At 53.0% G+C, this 13,658-nt stretch overlaps 1 protein-coding gene and 1 long non-coding RNA gene across 5 annotated transcripts; both read right to left on the bottom strand.

The window, feature by feature from the left end:
• Positions 1-2,744: 2,744 nt before the first annotated feature.
• LOC139075326 (uncharacterized) lies at positions 2,745-3,706 on the bottom strand. The gene is made up of 2 exons (XR_011525607.1): positions 3,537-3,706; positions 2,745-2,946 (listed from the first exon to the last, which is right to left on the bottom strand). It is a non-coding gene; the product is annotated as an uncharacterized lncRNA (long non-coding RNA).
• A 1,949-nt stretch (positions 3,707-5,655) lies between these two features.
• IL13 (interleukin 13) lies at positions 5,656-10,473 on the bottom strand. 4 transcript variants are annotated; one of them, XM_070571099.1, is made up of 6 exons: positions 10,005-10,174; positions 9,567-9,638; positions 8,434-8,708; positions 7,354-7,407; positions 6,984-7,088; positions 5,656-6,631 (listed from the first exon to the last, which is right to left on the bottom strand). In XM_070571099.1, the coding sequence occupies exons 3-6, from the start codon at positions 8,560-8,562 to the stop codon at positions 6,518-6,520; spliced, it is 402 nt and encodes a 133-aa protein (XP_070427200.1). In that variant the 5' UTR covers positions 8,563-8,708; positions 9,567-9,638; positions 10,005-10,174; the 3' UTR covers positions 5,656-6,517. The 4 variants fall into 4 exon arrangements, with proteins under 4 accessions (XP_070427200.1, XP_070427202.1, XP_008536684.1 ...); XM_070571101.1 differs by having other exon boundaries at positions 5,656-6,628; positions 10,005-10,151; XM_008538462.2 differs by having other exon boundaries at positions 8,434-10,473.
• Between the last annotated feature and the right edge of the window lie 3,185 nt (positions 10,474-13,658).

The following is a 13,658-nucleotide window of genomic DNA, read 5'->3' on the forward strand; positions in this document are numbered from 1 at the left end:
GAAGATACCACCTCGAGGGTGAGGGAAGAGAGTGAACAGGAAGTGCCTATGACCCTCTCTTGACACTGGAAGGAGAAAGGAAGGAGAGGGAACCCAGGCCTGAGAGAGTCTCGGAAGAGAAGTGAATGGTCAGCAGTGTCAGACTTTCCTCTGGGTCAGGCGAGATAAGGATTTAGTGATAGGAGACAATCGATGACATCACTGAGACAGCTTCTGGAGTTCAGTCAGGGCAGATGCCCGACAGGAGCGGGACTCATGAAATGGAAACAGTGGTGTAGACGCATTTGAGAAGGCAGGCTATGTTGGGGTGCTGACTGCGAAAGATGGGCGAGATTTTAGACGGGACACACTTGAGCCCAGGCTTCCCCAGCTCAGTGAATGGCAACTCCATCCTTCAGGGTGCTCGCACCACCGTAAAAACCTCCCGTGTCCCACATCCAATCCAGCACCAAAGCCTCTGCCTGCAAACTGTATCCAGAATTGAGTGATATGCTGGTTTGAACTCGGGGCCGGGACGTGGCGGGGGTGGGCCGGGAGCAGGTGGGGCAGAGACTCAAAACTAAGTTGGCCACGAGTTGCTAATTGTTGAAGGTGGGGGCAGACAACCAGGAGTTACCTTTGTATGTCTTTGAAATTTCCCATAATAAAAGATTTTAAAAACCTATACGAATAGAAAAGTTAAATATATAATTAATATTTCTATATTATATAATGTACATATATTTATACTTTTATATATCATATATAATATGTTTATGTAAATGATATATAAATATAAGCGTATGTTGTACAGATGACACTCACATATCCCCAGAAGCTGACCAGCCCTCCACTGCCACATCCACTGTCATTTCCCATATGGGTTTCCACAGGAGCCTCCTAACTAGCCTCCTGCTCCGGCCCTTGTCCCACGCTCCGTTCTTCACACCGCGGCTGGAGCACTTCTGTTAAACCTGAGCCAGACCGTGTAGCTCCACGCGAACGATGGGAGGAGCGTTCCGGATCTCTCACGCTCAAGACTGTGGTGCTCGGTGTGCCCTTTCTCTGGACCTCTGTCTCCCTTACGTAGATGGCTTTCCCCCTCCCTCACTTCATCCAGATCTCCCTTCTATGTTATCTCACCAGGGAGGATATCTCTGAGCTCCCCTCACAATATGGCGGCCCCCACCTGCCCTCGCAGCCCCCTGAGTGCTTCGCGGACCTCCGTAGCACTCACCACCACCTGCACGCTCTGTGTTCTCTTGTTCGTGGATTCTGTGCCCCGACTAGAAGTAACCTTGTTTTGTTCACCATGGATTCCCAGTGCCTAGAACAGTGTCTGGCACCTAGTAGAGGCCTCAATAGATAATTGTTGAATGAATGAATGAAGCTCCATTTCACGGAGGGGACAGCTAAGACTTGGCCTAAGTAGGAACGAGGGAAGTCAGGGGCACAGCTGAGACTTCCAAGCTAGGGCTCTTTGGACCCTGAAGTCCTTGCCCTGAGCCCCAGGAGAAGACAGGGGAATGGGTTCCTGAGCATAGACACAGGGAGGGGACAAGGGGACCAAGGGGAGGAGGGAGCCAAGGTAGGAAGGGCAGTGGACTCGGGCTTCCTTGAGCGGATGGTGAAGTAGCTCCATAGGCTACTGGCTTCTCTCTTTTTTGAGAAGCAGGTGAAAAGTCCTTCTCCTGAGAGAGAGGGAAGCCAGCTGAGGATCTGAGGGACCTCTCCATCTGTCCCTGGGGGAATTAATGTCGCTTCAGTCTCGAGCTGGACTGGCGGCCTACCATTTCCCATCTCATGCTCCCTGGTCCCGCTGCCCCAGCCTTGCAGGCCAGGGCTGCATGAAGACCCCCAAGAAATGAGCCCCTTCCTTTGTCTCTGGCAACACAGGATCTGACATGAGAGGAGGGATGCTGGACCTCCTGCCTCCCAGACCCCTGCAAGTGTCCACCGCCTCTCCTGAGACAGCCAGCTCCCAGGGAGGAGTTAGAACTGACTGAGGGGTCCTGGCGCTAGTCCATGGGGGCGGGGGGGGGGGGGGGGGGGGGCGGTGCCGCTGGCCCCTCCCCCACCCTAGCTTTGATCAGTTCCCTCATGGACCAGACATCCAGTTCACGTTCTTTTTTAAAATTAAATTTGCCTTTGTCCCTTCATGGGAAATGAATGTATGCTCGTTATAGAAAACATGGGAAAACAGAGATTAGAAGAAAGAAGAGACAATAAATGAGAAATTGCTTTTCTAATGTGGTATCGCTGAAGCTGCTTCTGGCCTAGGGCCCCGGGCCTAGCAGGGGGCGCAGACTCTGGCTGGTGTGGTCAGCAGACCGTTGAGCGCCGATCTACATGGGACACCACAGTCAGCTCGGGCCTTCCTGCCCCCACGGGTTTCAGGAAGAGCCACTGGGCCGCAAGCTTGTCCAAGTGATGCAGAGAGCAGAGCTAACAAGAGTTGCTATATTTAATTTTGGTATCTGCGTCACAGGTGACCACACAGCAGTGTCTGCCCGGGCTGTGGGGCTGGGGGTGTTTCTGAATGGCTCTGTGAGAGAATCACTTTCCACAAGAGAAGGCAATGTGGAGGGGAAGGGAGAGAGCGCAACAGAAAGTGAGGTCGTAAGTAGAAAATCGCTTCTGGGATTTCAAATGGCTTCGTCATGGGGCCCTCCCTTGCTGCCGAGAAATCAGTTGATCTGGGAAAGTTCGTTGCAAACCCTTTGCTCTGTTGCATTTGGGTGGAGCCGAGAAATGAATGAAGATAATGAGGCTTTCTGACTTTTATTTTTCAGAGTAGGAGTGGGCAGTGATGGGGGGAAGGGGTGACCGTGGATACAGCCATCTGTACTGATGCTGCCTGGACCTCAAGGAAGGCTGGGTAACTGGCCAGCATGTCCCAGGCCAGGCCGCCGCGTCTGGAACGTGGTCAGCCAGGACTCGGGCCGGGCCTTCTTGGAAGGGAGTCAGCTGAAGGGAGGAAAGGTTTTTGAGTTTGTTCAAACTGACCAGCTAAATTAAGATAATAAGCAGAAGACACTTACTTCCCGGTTGATCATAATGAAAAACTGATAAGCTGATGGACTTGATAAACCCCAGCCTTCAAGCTGCTCGGTCATAAGGAAACAAGATGCAGGCCCTCATCCTCCCGGGTCCTGAGCAGTTCAGAGGGCCAGCCTCAGAGAAAGCCCCAAGTGACTTGGAGTGTTTTCTGACACCTCATCTGAGCAGCACACAGAGGTGTTTAGAGCCAAGTTCACCGGAAACTCGCGTGTGTCTCTCACTTCTCACTTGAGCCCCAACCCCTCTTCCAGTGAAACCTCCTGGGCCTGGGGTTCCTGGGGTGCCAAGGGGCTCCCCACCCTGGGCCCCACCACCAGCATCTTCTCTCCCACTCACCACGCACTCTTATCTCTTCCCAACCCCCCTTCACTCTGGGCCCTGCTCAGCGTTGCCTTATGCATGAAAAGCGAGACCACACGGTTAGGGAAAACTCCCACAAGTGCCCCGGGGGTCAGTCCCCAGATGGTGATGCTCCAGCCACAAGAGCTGACACCTACCTTTTTTTCCTCTTTCTTTTTCTTTCTCTCTCATTCCTGGCTGGGCCCACCTCCTTGTTGCTCCCAGCGGTGGCTTGGTTCTGTAGCTCTGTGAGGTGTCCTTATCCCTGAAAGGCCCCGAGCCCCCTCCAGCTCACCGCTCACCACTGATGACCAGAGGTCGCCTGTCTAAGGGACAGTCTTGGAGGCACAGGCAGGGAGCTGTGGGTGGCCCAGGATGTGGCACGCTGCGGACCCCTAGTGGTGGGGCCTGAGCGGCCCTGTCAGCACTGTGTACCCAGCTACAGGGCCCTCCTGACTGTATGGCTTGGAATACATCCTCGGGAAATCCTGAGGGACCCTCCCCACACCAGCCTTAATTCCAGTGTTTGTTCTGGGGAGATTCACATGGAATTTCATTGGAAGACTTTCCCTCTTTCTTGTGGACAGACAGGCCAATGTCCTGGTTGGCAGAGAGGACATGGGTCAAAGATGATGCTACCACTGGATGGATCGCTAAGTTCTGTATTTAAAAAAAAATCCTTCTGGCCTTAAGATCCTCGAATCTCTGGATAGAGAGGGATAGCAGAGATCTTGCCTCCTACCCCTACCCCCGACTTTTGAACCTCCCTGCCCTCCCAGGGTAGAGCACCCTCCATCATTTAAAGACTTCTTTCTGGTGCTAGACCTTGAGTGCTTGTGGTGTCTTGGTCATTGCTAGCCCAGAAGGCTGGTGCAGGGCAGGCCATAGGCAGTCCTCAGCAAATATCGTGGGACTTCACAGGTTCTGAGGCCTCTTGGGACCACAGAGACAGTACACTCCCTGCTCTGGACAGCCCATGGGACACTCAGCCCCTGTACCTCCTCCCTAGGTCATCCCACTCTGGGCTGAGCATCCCTAGGCTCTCGAACTGTCGATTATGGCTTCTTCCCTCGTCTCTGCCTGGGTGCAAGCGAGGTGTCCGCTCTATTTGAGAGTGGCTCCTGGAGCAGTCTGCCATGGTCATTTGCTCCCTGGACAAGCCCTGCCGTGGCCTGTGTTCCCTGAATCATCCACGGCATGAGCTCTTGCTGCTCCTGGGTGGCGGCCTCCCCTGACTTCTGAGCATCGCTGTAGATGTTCCCACAGGGCTCTGGGCTCTCCAGAGAGGGCGCCTGCATGTGACTCAGTGTTTGAGACTGTTCTCTGAGGACCCACCACCCACTGCAAAGGCATCCTGTCCTTCTGGGGCAGCCCTCTGCTCTGGACACCTCCCAAAGATTAACAGTGGAAACCACTGCTGACGGGCATGACCACCATGACCGTGAGCTGTGGCTTGCTGAGGCCTGCTGCTTCTTGCACTCCAAATGCTGACATGGGCTGAGGGAGAAGTAAAAAGACCTGCTTAGAAGAATGGTCTGACCAGGGCCCTGCAGCCTTGGCTCTCCACTCCAGTCGCTCCACAGTCCAGGGGCCACCAGTCAATTGATGTGTCTTTGTTCACAGAGGTGATAGTGTGTACCCTCTAATGATGAGAGGTGTCTAGAAATTGAATGGGCTGTCCCTAGAAAGAAAGTAGTGAGCTCCCCATCAGGGGAGGTACCCAAACAAATTGATGACAATATTATAAAGGTCGTGTGTTCAGGCCAGATGACATTTGGACAGAGGCAGGAAGGGTGGTTAAGTGAGCTTTGGAGTTGGAATGAGTTTTGGGTTCAAATCCTGGCTTTGCTGCTTATCAGCTGTGTGACCTTGGGCAAGACACCTTCTCTTCTCTCAGCCTCAAGAGGTTATGAGGGAGGCATCAGAGGGTGTGTGGGTGGTTTCAGACACAGGCCGGCCACTCATCAAGAGCTGTGATCCTGAGATGACTTCTGAGGTCTCTGCCTGCTCCAGACACCCTCCTTGAACCCTAACACCTGGCCCAGGCTTCCTCCCCCTCCCTGTGGGCGGTAGGTGGGGGGACTTCTTCCAGGCCAGGTATCCCCTCCCCCAGAGGCTTGCTTACTTTCTTTCAGCCCAGATCTTGTCCTTTACTCCCACTCCACTCTATCTTAGGGCCCCTCCTCCAACTGGCCTGCTTCTGGAAGAGCTCCTCGGAGTCTTAAGAACACAGGCCAGCATCCCCGAAGGCCGAAATAAAAGGCAAACACCATCAGGTCTCTTGTCAGCATCTTTATTTCTGGTTTTCAGTTTGACAGTCAGTGAAACAGCTTATTCAATGACCCCGTCCCCCAGTCCACACACACCATATGCAGTGTTCTAGGCTGCTCTTTTATATATTAACTCTGTGATAACATATTTTAATACTTAACTTTAAATACAAGGAAAAACAATAAATTACTCCTTGGCTGAGGGCCGACTGCTGGCTGGCAGACAAGAGCTGCTCCTCCAGCCGTCTCTCCTGTCCACTGCCCTGGCCCAGGACCCCAGTGAGGTAGCAGAATTTTGCACACAGTACTTGATCCCAGGGACTCTTCACCCTCGCTGCTTTAGTGCTGGAGCCCCAAGTTTCCACACCCTGGGCTCCAGGTTCTGGCTGCAACAGTTTCCCCTTATCCCCAGTATAGACAAACACACTTGTTTAAATAACACATAATAATAAATAAGGCCAAGAAGAAATGTGTCTGAACTGCTTTCTGCCTCAGTCGCCCCTGTGTAAAGCAGGTCCCTCCCCTGCCATGTGTCAGGTAAGGGTGGCGCCCACTGTAATGCTAAAGTTTGCTCTGAGGAGGGGGAGGTCGTGTGGGGCAATGCTCCACCCTCGTCCACCAAGCTCCGAGCCCTGGATGGAGGAGGCCCAGTGGGGTGAGCCCCAGGCACCAAGGCAAGGGGCAGCTGGGGTCGGCTAGGCAGAAGGCAGGCAGCACAGGCTGAGGTCCAAGCTAAGGAAATCTCCCCCCCACCCCACCTCCCCAGCCCTCCTCCCCATCTCCCCAGGAAATTTCTGACATCCGAAAGAAAAACGGATCTTCAACTTAAATGGTTAAGGTCTGCCTCCGCAAATGATGATGCCAGCTTTTCAGGCGTCCACATGCTTTCCACCGTGAAAAATTTTCCTTAAATTTTTGAGCAGGTCTTTTACCAACACGATCACTTCAATTTTGGTGTCTCGGGCGCGCTCGCTAGAAACCTGCTGCAGGACAAAGAAGCCAGCGAGTTAGTGGGACGCCAGAGCGAAGATGACCAATATCCACCAAGGGCTTTCCAGGGCCCGGCTTGTTTAATCCTCACAAAAGCCCCAACGAGGTGGGTACTATTATTACCCCATTTTACAGATGTGGAAACTGAAGCGCAGGTAGGAGTCAGGAGCCCTCAAGCCCAGGTCCTAGAAATCCCAAAGGCCGTGTCCCTGCTGCCACAGTGGACCCAGCCCTGGGTGGACGCATGCCTCAGATGCTCAGCCAGGTTCCCTTGGAGCTCCCAGGGTGAGCCCAGGGCTGGCAGGAGTGGGTGCAGAGGAGGGGGCGCAGGGCAGGGGGCCTTACCCCGGCTGAGAGCTGGTGAGGGCAGAGTTTAGTCAGCATCTTCCGCGTGTTTTGGATGGCACTGCAGGTGGAGACGTTGCTCAGGGACTCCAGGGCTCTACAGTACTGAGGGGAGGAGAACACCTGGGCATCAGGTCCCGCTGGGCGCCCCCAGCTGTATGGCTCAGGTGACTCTTTCAGTGAGTTTACAGGAGGAGGGGGACTGGTGGAGGTGGGTCTGGGTGGTGGGAGGGGCCCAGATTATGAGAGGACAAAGGGTGGCTCTTGAAGCTTGCTTGAAACCCCCCAGGTGTGTGCACAAGGCTCAGAGATGACAAGCCCAAGGCTTACAGCCTCAGCCACCTCCCTCCCAGCACCCAAGGATCCTTACCGTGTCAGCTGTCAGGTTGACGCTCCACACCATGCTGCCATTGCAGAGGGGGGCCTGAGGGAGCAAAAAGACAGTGAGCTGAGTACTGGTGGGGGCCAAGCCTGCCCCAGGCAGCCCAGGCCAGGTCTCTAGAGGGGTCAGGCCCACAGGCATCCCTGGTGAAGCACAGAGGCAGGCCTGGGCCCCCTCCATATTCCTGAGCTTCATTTCCTGCTCTGCATAATGAGGGAGTCCCATTGCATAGGGTTGTGGAGCTGAGAGAAAAAGTGTGTGACACAACCAGTAAAGGACAAGCCTTGTGCAAAGCTTGCCAAAGCCAGGTCAGGCAGGTCAAGAAGGGGGGCTTGCCCGGGAGGGCAAGGCCAATCAGATGGGGAGCAGTGGGGTCTAGTGTATAAACACCCTGCCTTCTGAATTGGGGGAAACCACAGTTCAGAGCATGGGCAGTCTGGTGTTGGGCAGGCCTGGTTTGCATCTGGCTTTTGTCAGTTAACCTCACTGAGGCTTAGTCGGTAAAATGGGGTCATCGTACCTGCCTCTTGAGGTGGTTGGAGTGATGCAATGAGATGTAACGCAGCTAGCGCCAGGCCTGGCACCTAATCAGTGCTCAGAAAGCGTGAGCTGTCACCACTGAGGAGCAGAGCTGACTCTGCTAATGAACCCTTCCATAAGAATGGGCTTAACAAGGATGCTGTGAATAATGGCCCCATTATTGTGTTCAAATACAGTTGGCAAATGCAAATGGTTCTAGGAGGGTGCTGGCCCTTCTCTGCTTTCCTCTGTTCAGGAATGGCTGAGTAGGAGCTGACAGTGGCAGGCAGGGCCAGGCCAGGGAAGCAGGTGGTCCCTGGGGGCTCTGCCAAATCCCTTCATGGGTCCCTCCATATTGCTGCACCCCCTAGCCTTGCTCTTTTCTCCTGCATGGCTGGGCCTGTCCCCTGGTCCATGGGCCTACTTCCTGACCCAAAGGCATCTTAGGACCAGGCCCAGCCTTCATGGGTCAGGGCAAGACCAATACCCTTTGGGAGAATCACCCACCCAACACCCTCAGAGCTGGGACCCTGGCCAGTGAGCACTCACCTGGTTCTGGGTGATGTTGACCAGCTCCTTAATGAGCTCCTTGAGGGCCATCGAGGATGGCAGAGGGGCTGGGGAGGCAAGGCCACCAAGGCAAGCGAGAGCAATGACTGCTGTCAACCAGAGCGCCATGGAGCTCAGAGCCAACACAGGAGGAGCCAGGAGCGGACACGTAAGCTGGCCTAAGCTGAGGCTTGTGGCCTTGGCCTCCTGAGGCAGCTTTTATAGGCCCGAGTGGTGACGCTTCACATTCTGGTCTCCGCTTTGTCGGGCACTATCTAGAAACCACATCTTTACTCATCTTGATTTTACTTTGTGGAAAATCCAGTGTCGCATAAAGGAAAGAGTTTGATTTCTTGTGGACTTATTTTTGGGAGGGGTCCTGGGCAGTTCCAAGACCTGGATGGGCTTACTCCAGGGGTAGGCGAGAACGCCCTGGGGGGGGCCTGGTGTCAGCCATACCAGCTGGAGCTCCAGCAGTTTTGCTTGGTGACCACCATGAGTGGCTTGCCCAGCTCCTGTCCTCAGACAGTTTGGTTCACCGGAAGCACTGGGCAGACAGCCCTGTGACCGGGGTCTATCAGATGTGGGAATTTGGAGGTTCTGTTTTTTCAATGAACGGGTCTCTTGCATTACTAGAGTAACACTTGATTTGGATACACAATTCAAACAGAGTAAAAGGAGAAGAGTGAGGGTCACTTATTTCTTGCTTCCCTATTGGCCCCACCGTGGGAAGGATTATAAAAGTTCTGATTCCCAGGTCTCCACTGAAAGATCCAGTCAGATTCAGGGAGCCTTTTGGGACCTTTCCTTTTTAAAAAGTTGCTTTGATGATAACTCTGAGCACAGGCACCCTGGACACTGGGTGCCCTACCCAAGCCTTCAGTGTGTCCCCATCCTGGTGGGAAGCCCTTAATATGCCAGGCCAGCAGGAGGCGGACCCAGCCTCAGCCCAGGTCAGAGAGTGTAACTGTTTCCAGGGCCACTGAGACCTCAGGCTACCACTTTTGTCCACCAGTCTCTATGGGACCAACCCCTGCCCTCTGGGGGCCTCAAGTTTCCTTTGTGCAGAATGAAGGCTGTCGAGGGCAGCTCCTGGACCTGCCCCCATCCTGGGTCCCCAGTGGGCAGCCCACCTCCTGCAGGGACACTGGCATGTAGACATTTTCCTGCTCTTCCTCCTTTCTCTAGAAGTCCTCCAGAAACCCCTGCAACAGAGGCCACAGCATTTGCGTACTGGGTGCTGATGTCAAGCTCTCTCCCTCACCCACTTCCTCCCCTAGCCAGTGCTTTCCTCTCCAGGGCCCCTCTGCCTACTCAGGCAACCTCTGCCCTCCTCCCAGAGGGGCTCAACTTCCTCACAAGGGTCTTCTAAAGGATGCTGGAGCTTTCGTCCTGCTCAGAAATCCCCCCCCCCCCCCCCCCCCGGCCTTGCTGACCCTCTCCTCCCACTGGTAACACGATTCCCACACTCTGTTCTGTCCAAACCCCAAGCTTCCCAGTCCAATCGCAGGCCCTGACCCCAGGAAGCCAGCCCCTGCCCCGCGTGGCCCCCCCAGTGCCTGGAGTGCTGCCCTCTGGCTGAGTGACCCCCTCTGTGGGCCTCAGTTTCCTCGTCTGTAGAATAGGGCCAATGACATCTCCCTTGGGGTCCCTCTGATGAGGGATGGAGCGGGGAACCACCGTGAGGCTAGTCCCAGATCCCTGCGCCAGGAAGAGTCAACGCCCCCTCCCCCTCAGGACCAGCAAAACTGACGCGGGGAGCCGTGGGCAGGCGCGCCCCCGCGCGTGGGAGAAGGCGCGCGGGCCCGGTGATCGCGGCGATGCCCCGCGGAGATAGCGGCGCGGCCTTATGTAATGGGAGATGGGGCGATAAACGGGATCTGCGCGGCCCGGCCTTCCTCCGCGGCCTCGGGCGGTGGCTTGTGCCCCAGGGAGGGGCCAGGGCGCAGACCTGCCCCTCAGCGAAGCTGCGAGGCCCACGCCCCCGCCCCCGCCGGCAGAGGTCGGAGGCCGGAGGCCGGGCAAGGGATCGGCGAAGGCGGAAGTGGGGGTTCCGAGCGCCGCGCAGGGCAGCGGCCGGCTGGACACGCGGGCGTCCAGCGCCCCGAGCGCCTGTGCGCACCGGTGAGCGGGGGCGCGCACGTCCCGCGGCCAGCGCCTAGCCGGCATCCCCTGGGCCGGGAAGCCTGCGGGGACGCGGCCGAGCTGCCCGCCACTCCCTTGCGCTGCCGTGGAGGGCTTGGGGCTGCGCCGTCCGGCCGTGGCTCGGGAGACCCGCCTTGGCCTCGGCCCCTGGACGAGTCAAGTGGTCTGTGTTGCTATTTCTTGATTTTCAGCGGGGTTCCATTCACACCCCGCATAATTGTAATCAACACAAACTACAAAAGGGCTGCTCCGGGCACTTGACGCACGTGGCTTGCAACTCTCCTACAACCCCCTGCGTGGGCCGCCCGTCGGGTTACAGGGCTGTGGAGGAGGCCGCCCCGGCGGCGCAGGCAGGGGCAGCGAGGGGCGGCGTGCGTGGCCTCACCGCCTTGCTCTCGCCACGGATGGGACCGCTGAGGTTGGGACCGCTGAGGTTGGGACCGCCCTTCCTCCTCCGGACGAGCCCTCCCCGTGCGACAGTTCGGAAAACTTCCTTTTCCCATTTTGTCCAACTTTGGGTCCCCATTGGAAAGAAAAGATGCCCAGTCAGTAGGAGTAAGGGTTAGGCGAGTTGTTTTAATAATTTAAAATATCTAACTTGTAAGGTTTTTATTCTTATGAAAGTCATACGTGCATGTAATGTTTAAAATAAAATAATGCAAGGAGCTCGATTATTAAAAACGGCAGTTTTGGGAATCAGTTCTTCGTGGGTCTCTTGCGTTTCTGCACGTCTTGTGAGAGGCATTGACTGCCCTACTTTGTTCCCTACTGTGTTTTAAAGGATGTTTGTAAGCAAACAGCCTTGGCAGAGACAGCATCATCCTCGGAAGCAAAAGGCAGGCAGTCTTACTGTCTATTATTAAAAATTCAGCTTCCCTAAGCTCAGGCTTGTCTCTTGTCATGCAACCCATTGTGTGTACAGGTGCCACCTGACTTGTCATTCTGCGAGAACTGGGATTCAGGGAACAAAATTTTAAAATGTTAATGCTCTAATACTACTGCAGTGCATAATAAATTGTTCTTTGTCTCTGATCCAAGAGTCTTGTGTCTTCTGCTATCCTCCATGAAACTGGCATGCTAACTTAGCGTGCAAGTGTGATAAAAATCTCAGAGCCTTCAGCTGTTGACAAGTAGCCCTTACCCCAAGCCCATAGCCTCTTCTCCAGAGGAACCAGGATTTTAACGGTTTCTTTTGATATTTACCTCCTTCCTGTCTCTAAATTTCTTGATTCTTGGGTGTAGGCATTATCGGTGGTCCACAATGAATATTTGCTTCTCTTTTCTCCTTGTCATCCTCCTTCCACTCGCCTCTTTCCTTTTTTCTCATCCTACCAATGTACATAGACAAGCTTTGCTTGCCGTTTACGTAATTATACTAAAATATTCACAGCTGAAACATGGTTAACTATTATTATTTTTATTTTCCCTCAAAACGCTTTTCCTCTTGGGTTAATAATTGTCTTGGTTTTCCATTTGCTTGGCTTTCTATGTTCCTCTTAGTGTTTTAACCCTAAATTCTCAGCCACTTATATAAATCTCTTCTCAGGAGATTTGGGTAAATCAGTTCTCACAATTTCGTCTTCTTAAGAAAGTCTTCCCTGGATCCTGCTGACCTGCTCTGACATGGACAGCTGCCCTCTGACCCTTCTATACAGCTGTCATCCTGAGGTCTCCTGTCACCACTGCCCTGGGAATTCCCTTCACCTCTGTCCTTTGTGATTCTCCTATTCCTTGCATCCCAGGTCTTCCTCTTTCTTGGAGGAACACATACCTAATAAACACAGAATTTCAGGCAGGAAATCATTTTCTTTCAGAATTTTGAATGCGTGTGCTATTGCCTCCTATATTTCAATATTGCTGTTCAGAAGTCCAAAAGCATTTTTGAATCCAGACCTTTTCTAACTCTCTCTCTGGAAATTTGTAGGAAATTTTCTTGGTCCCCATGCTCCAAATTTTACAATGATAGACCTTAGTGTAGTTCTGTTTCCATCTATGATGCCAGACACACTGGCCATTTCAAACCGAAAACATGTCATTACATTTTGGGAAATTTTCTTCCTTTAAAAAAGTAAAAGATCTGTTATCATTTTTAAAAATGCTGTGAAGCTGTTCCTTTTTTAATAAATAGATTTTATTTTTTTAGTTTCAGATTCACAGCAAAATTGAGCAGAAGGTACAGAGAGTTTCTGTATATTCCCTGCCCCCACACACGCTCGGCCCCTTCCATTATCAACATCCCTCCCAGAGTGGTACATTTGTTACAGTTGATGAATCTACGTTGACACATCAGTATCACCCAGAGTCTGCAGTTTACATTAGGGTTCACTCTTGAAGTTGTACATTCTATGGGTTTTAAAAAATGTGTAATGACATGTGTCCACTGTTATAGAAGCATACAGAGTAGTTTCACTGCCCTAAAAATCTCTGTGCTTCCACCTGCTCATCCCTCCCTGCCCCCAGCCCCTGGCAACCACTGACCTTCTCACTGTCCATAATTCTGACTTTTCCAGAATGTCATATAGTTGGAATCATACCACATTTAGCCTTTTCAGATTGTTGTCTTCTTCTTAGTAATATGCATTTGAAGTTCCTCCATGTCTTCTCATGGCTTGATAGCTCATTTCCTTTTAGCACTGAATAATATTTCGTCGTCTAGATATGCCGTGGTTTCCATTCACCTACTGAAGGACATCTTGGTTGCTTCCAAGTTTCGGTAATTATGAATAAAGCTGCTGGAAACATCCCTGTGGAGGTTTCTGTAAGGACATAAATTTTCAGTTCATTTGCATAAACACCAAGGAGTGGGATTGCTGGATCGTATGATGAGTATGTTTAGTTTTATAAGAAGCTGTCAAACGGTCTTCCAAAGTGGCTGTACTATTTTGCATTCCCACCCGCAATGAGGGAGAGTTCCTGTTGCTCCACATCCTCATGGCATTTGGCGTCTTGTCAGTGTTTCAGATTTTGACCATTCTAACAGGTATGTAACAGTATCTCACTCTTGTTTTAATTTTTATTTCCCTGCTGACGTATGATGTGGAGCACCTTTTCATATGCTTACTTGGCAACTGTGTATCTTC

Source organism: Equus przewalskii, chromosome 13, assembly GCF_037783145.1.
Source record: "Equus przewalskii isolate Varuska chromosome 13, EquPr2, whole genome shotgun sequence".
Taxonomy (NCBI): Eukaryota; Metazoa; Chordata; class Mammalia; order Perissodactyla; family Equidae; genus Equus; species Equus przewalskii.

Coding starts and splice junctions, on each gene's coding strand:
- IL13 (XM_008538462.2), bottom strand. CDS start 8,562: ATGGCGCTCTGGTTGACAGCAGTCATTGCTCTCGCTTGCCTTGGTGGC. Junction 7,089..7,353: donor TCAACCTGACAGCTGACACG/GTAAGGATCCTT, acceptor TCCTCCCCTCAG/TACTGTAGAGCCCTGGAGTC. Junction 6,632..6,983: donor CTCACCAGCTCTCAGCCGGG/GTAAGGCCCCCT, acceptor TTTGTCCTGCAG/CAGGTTTCTAGCGAGCGCGC.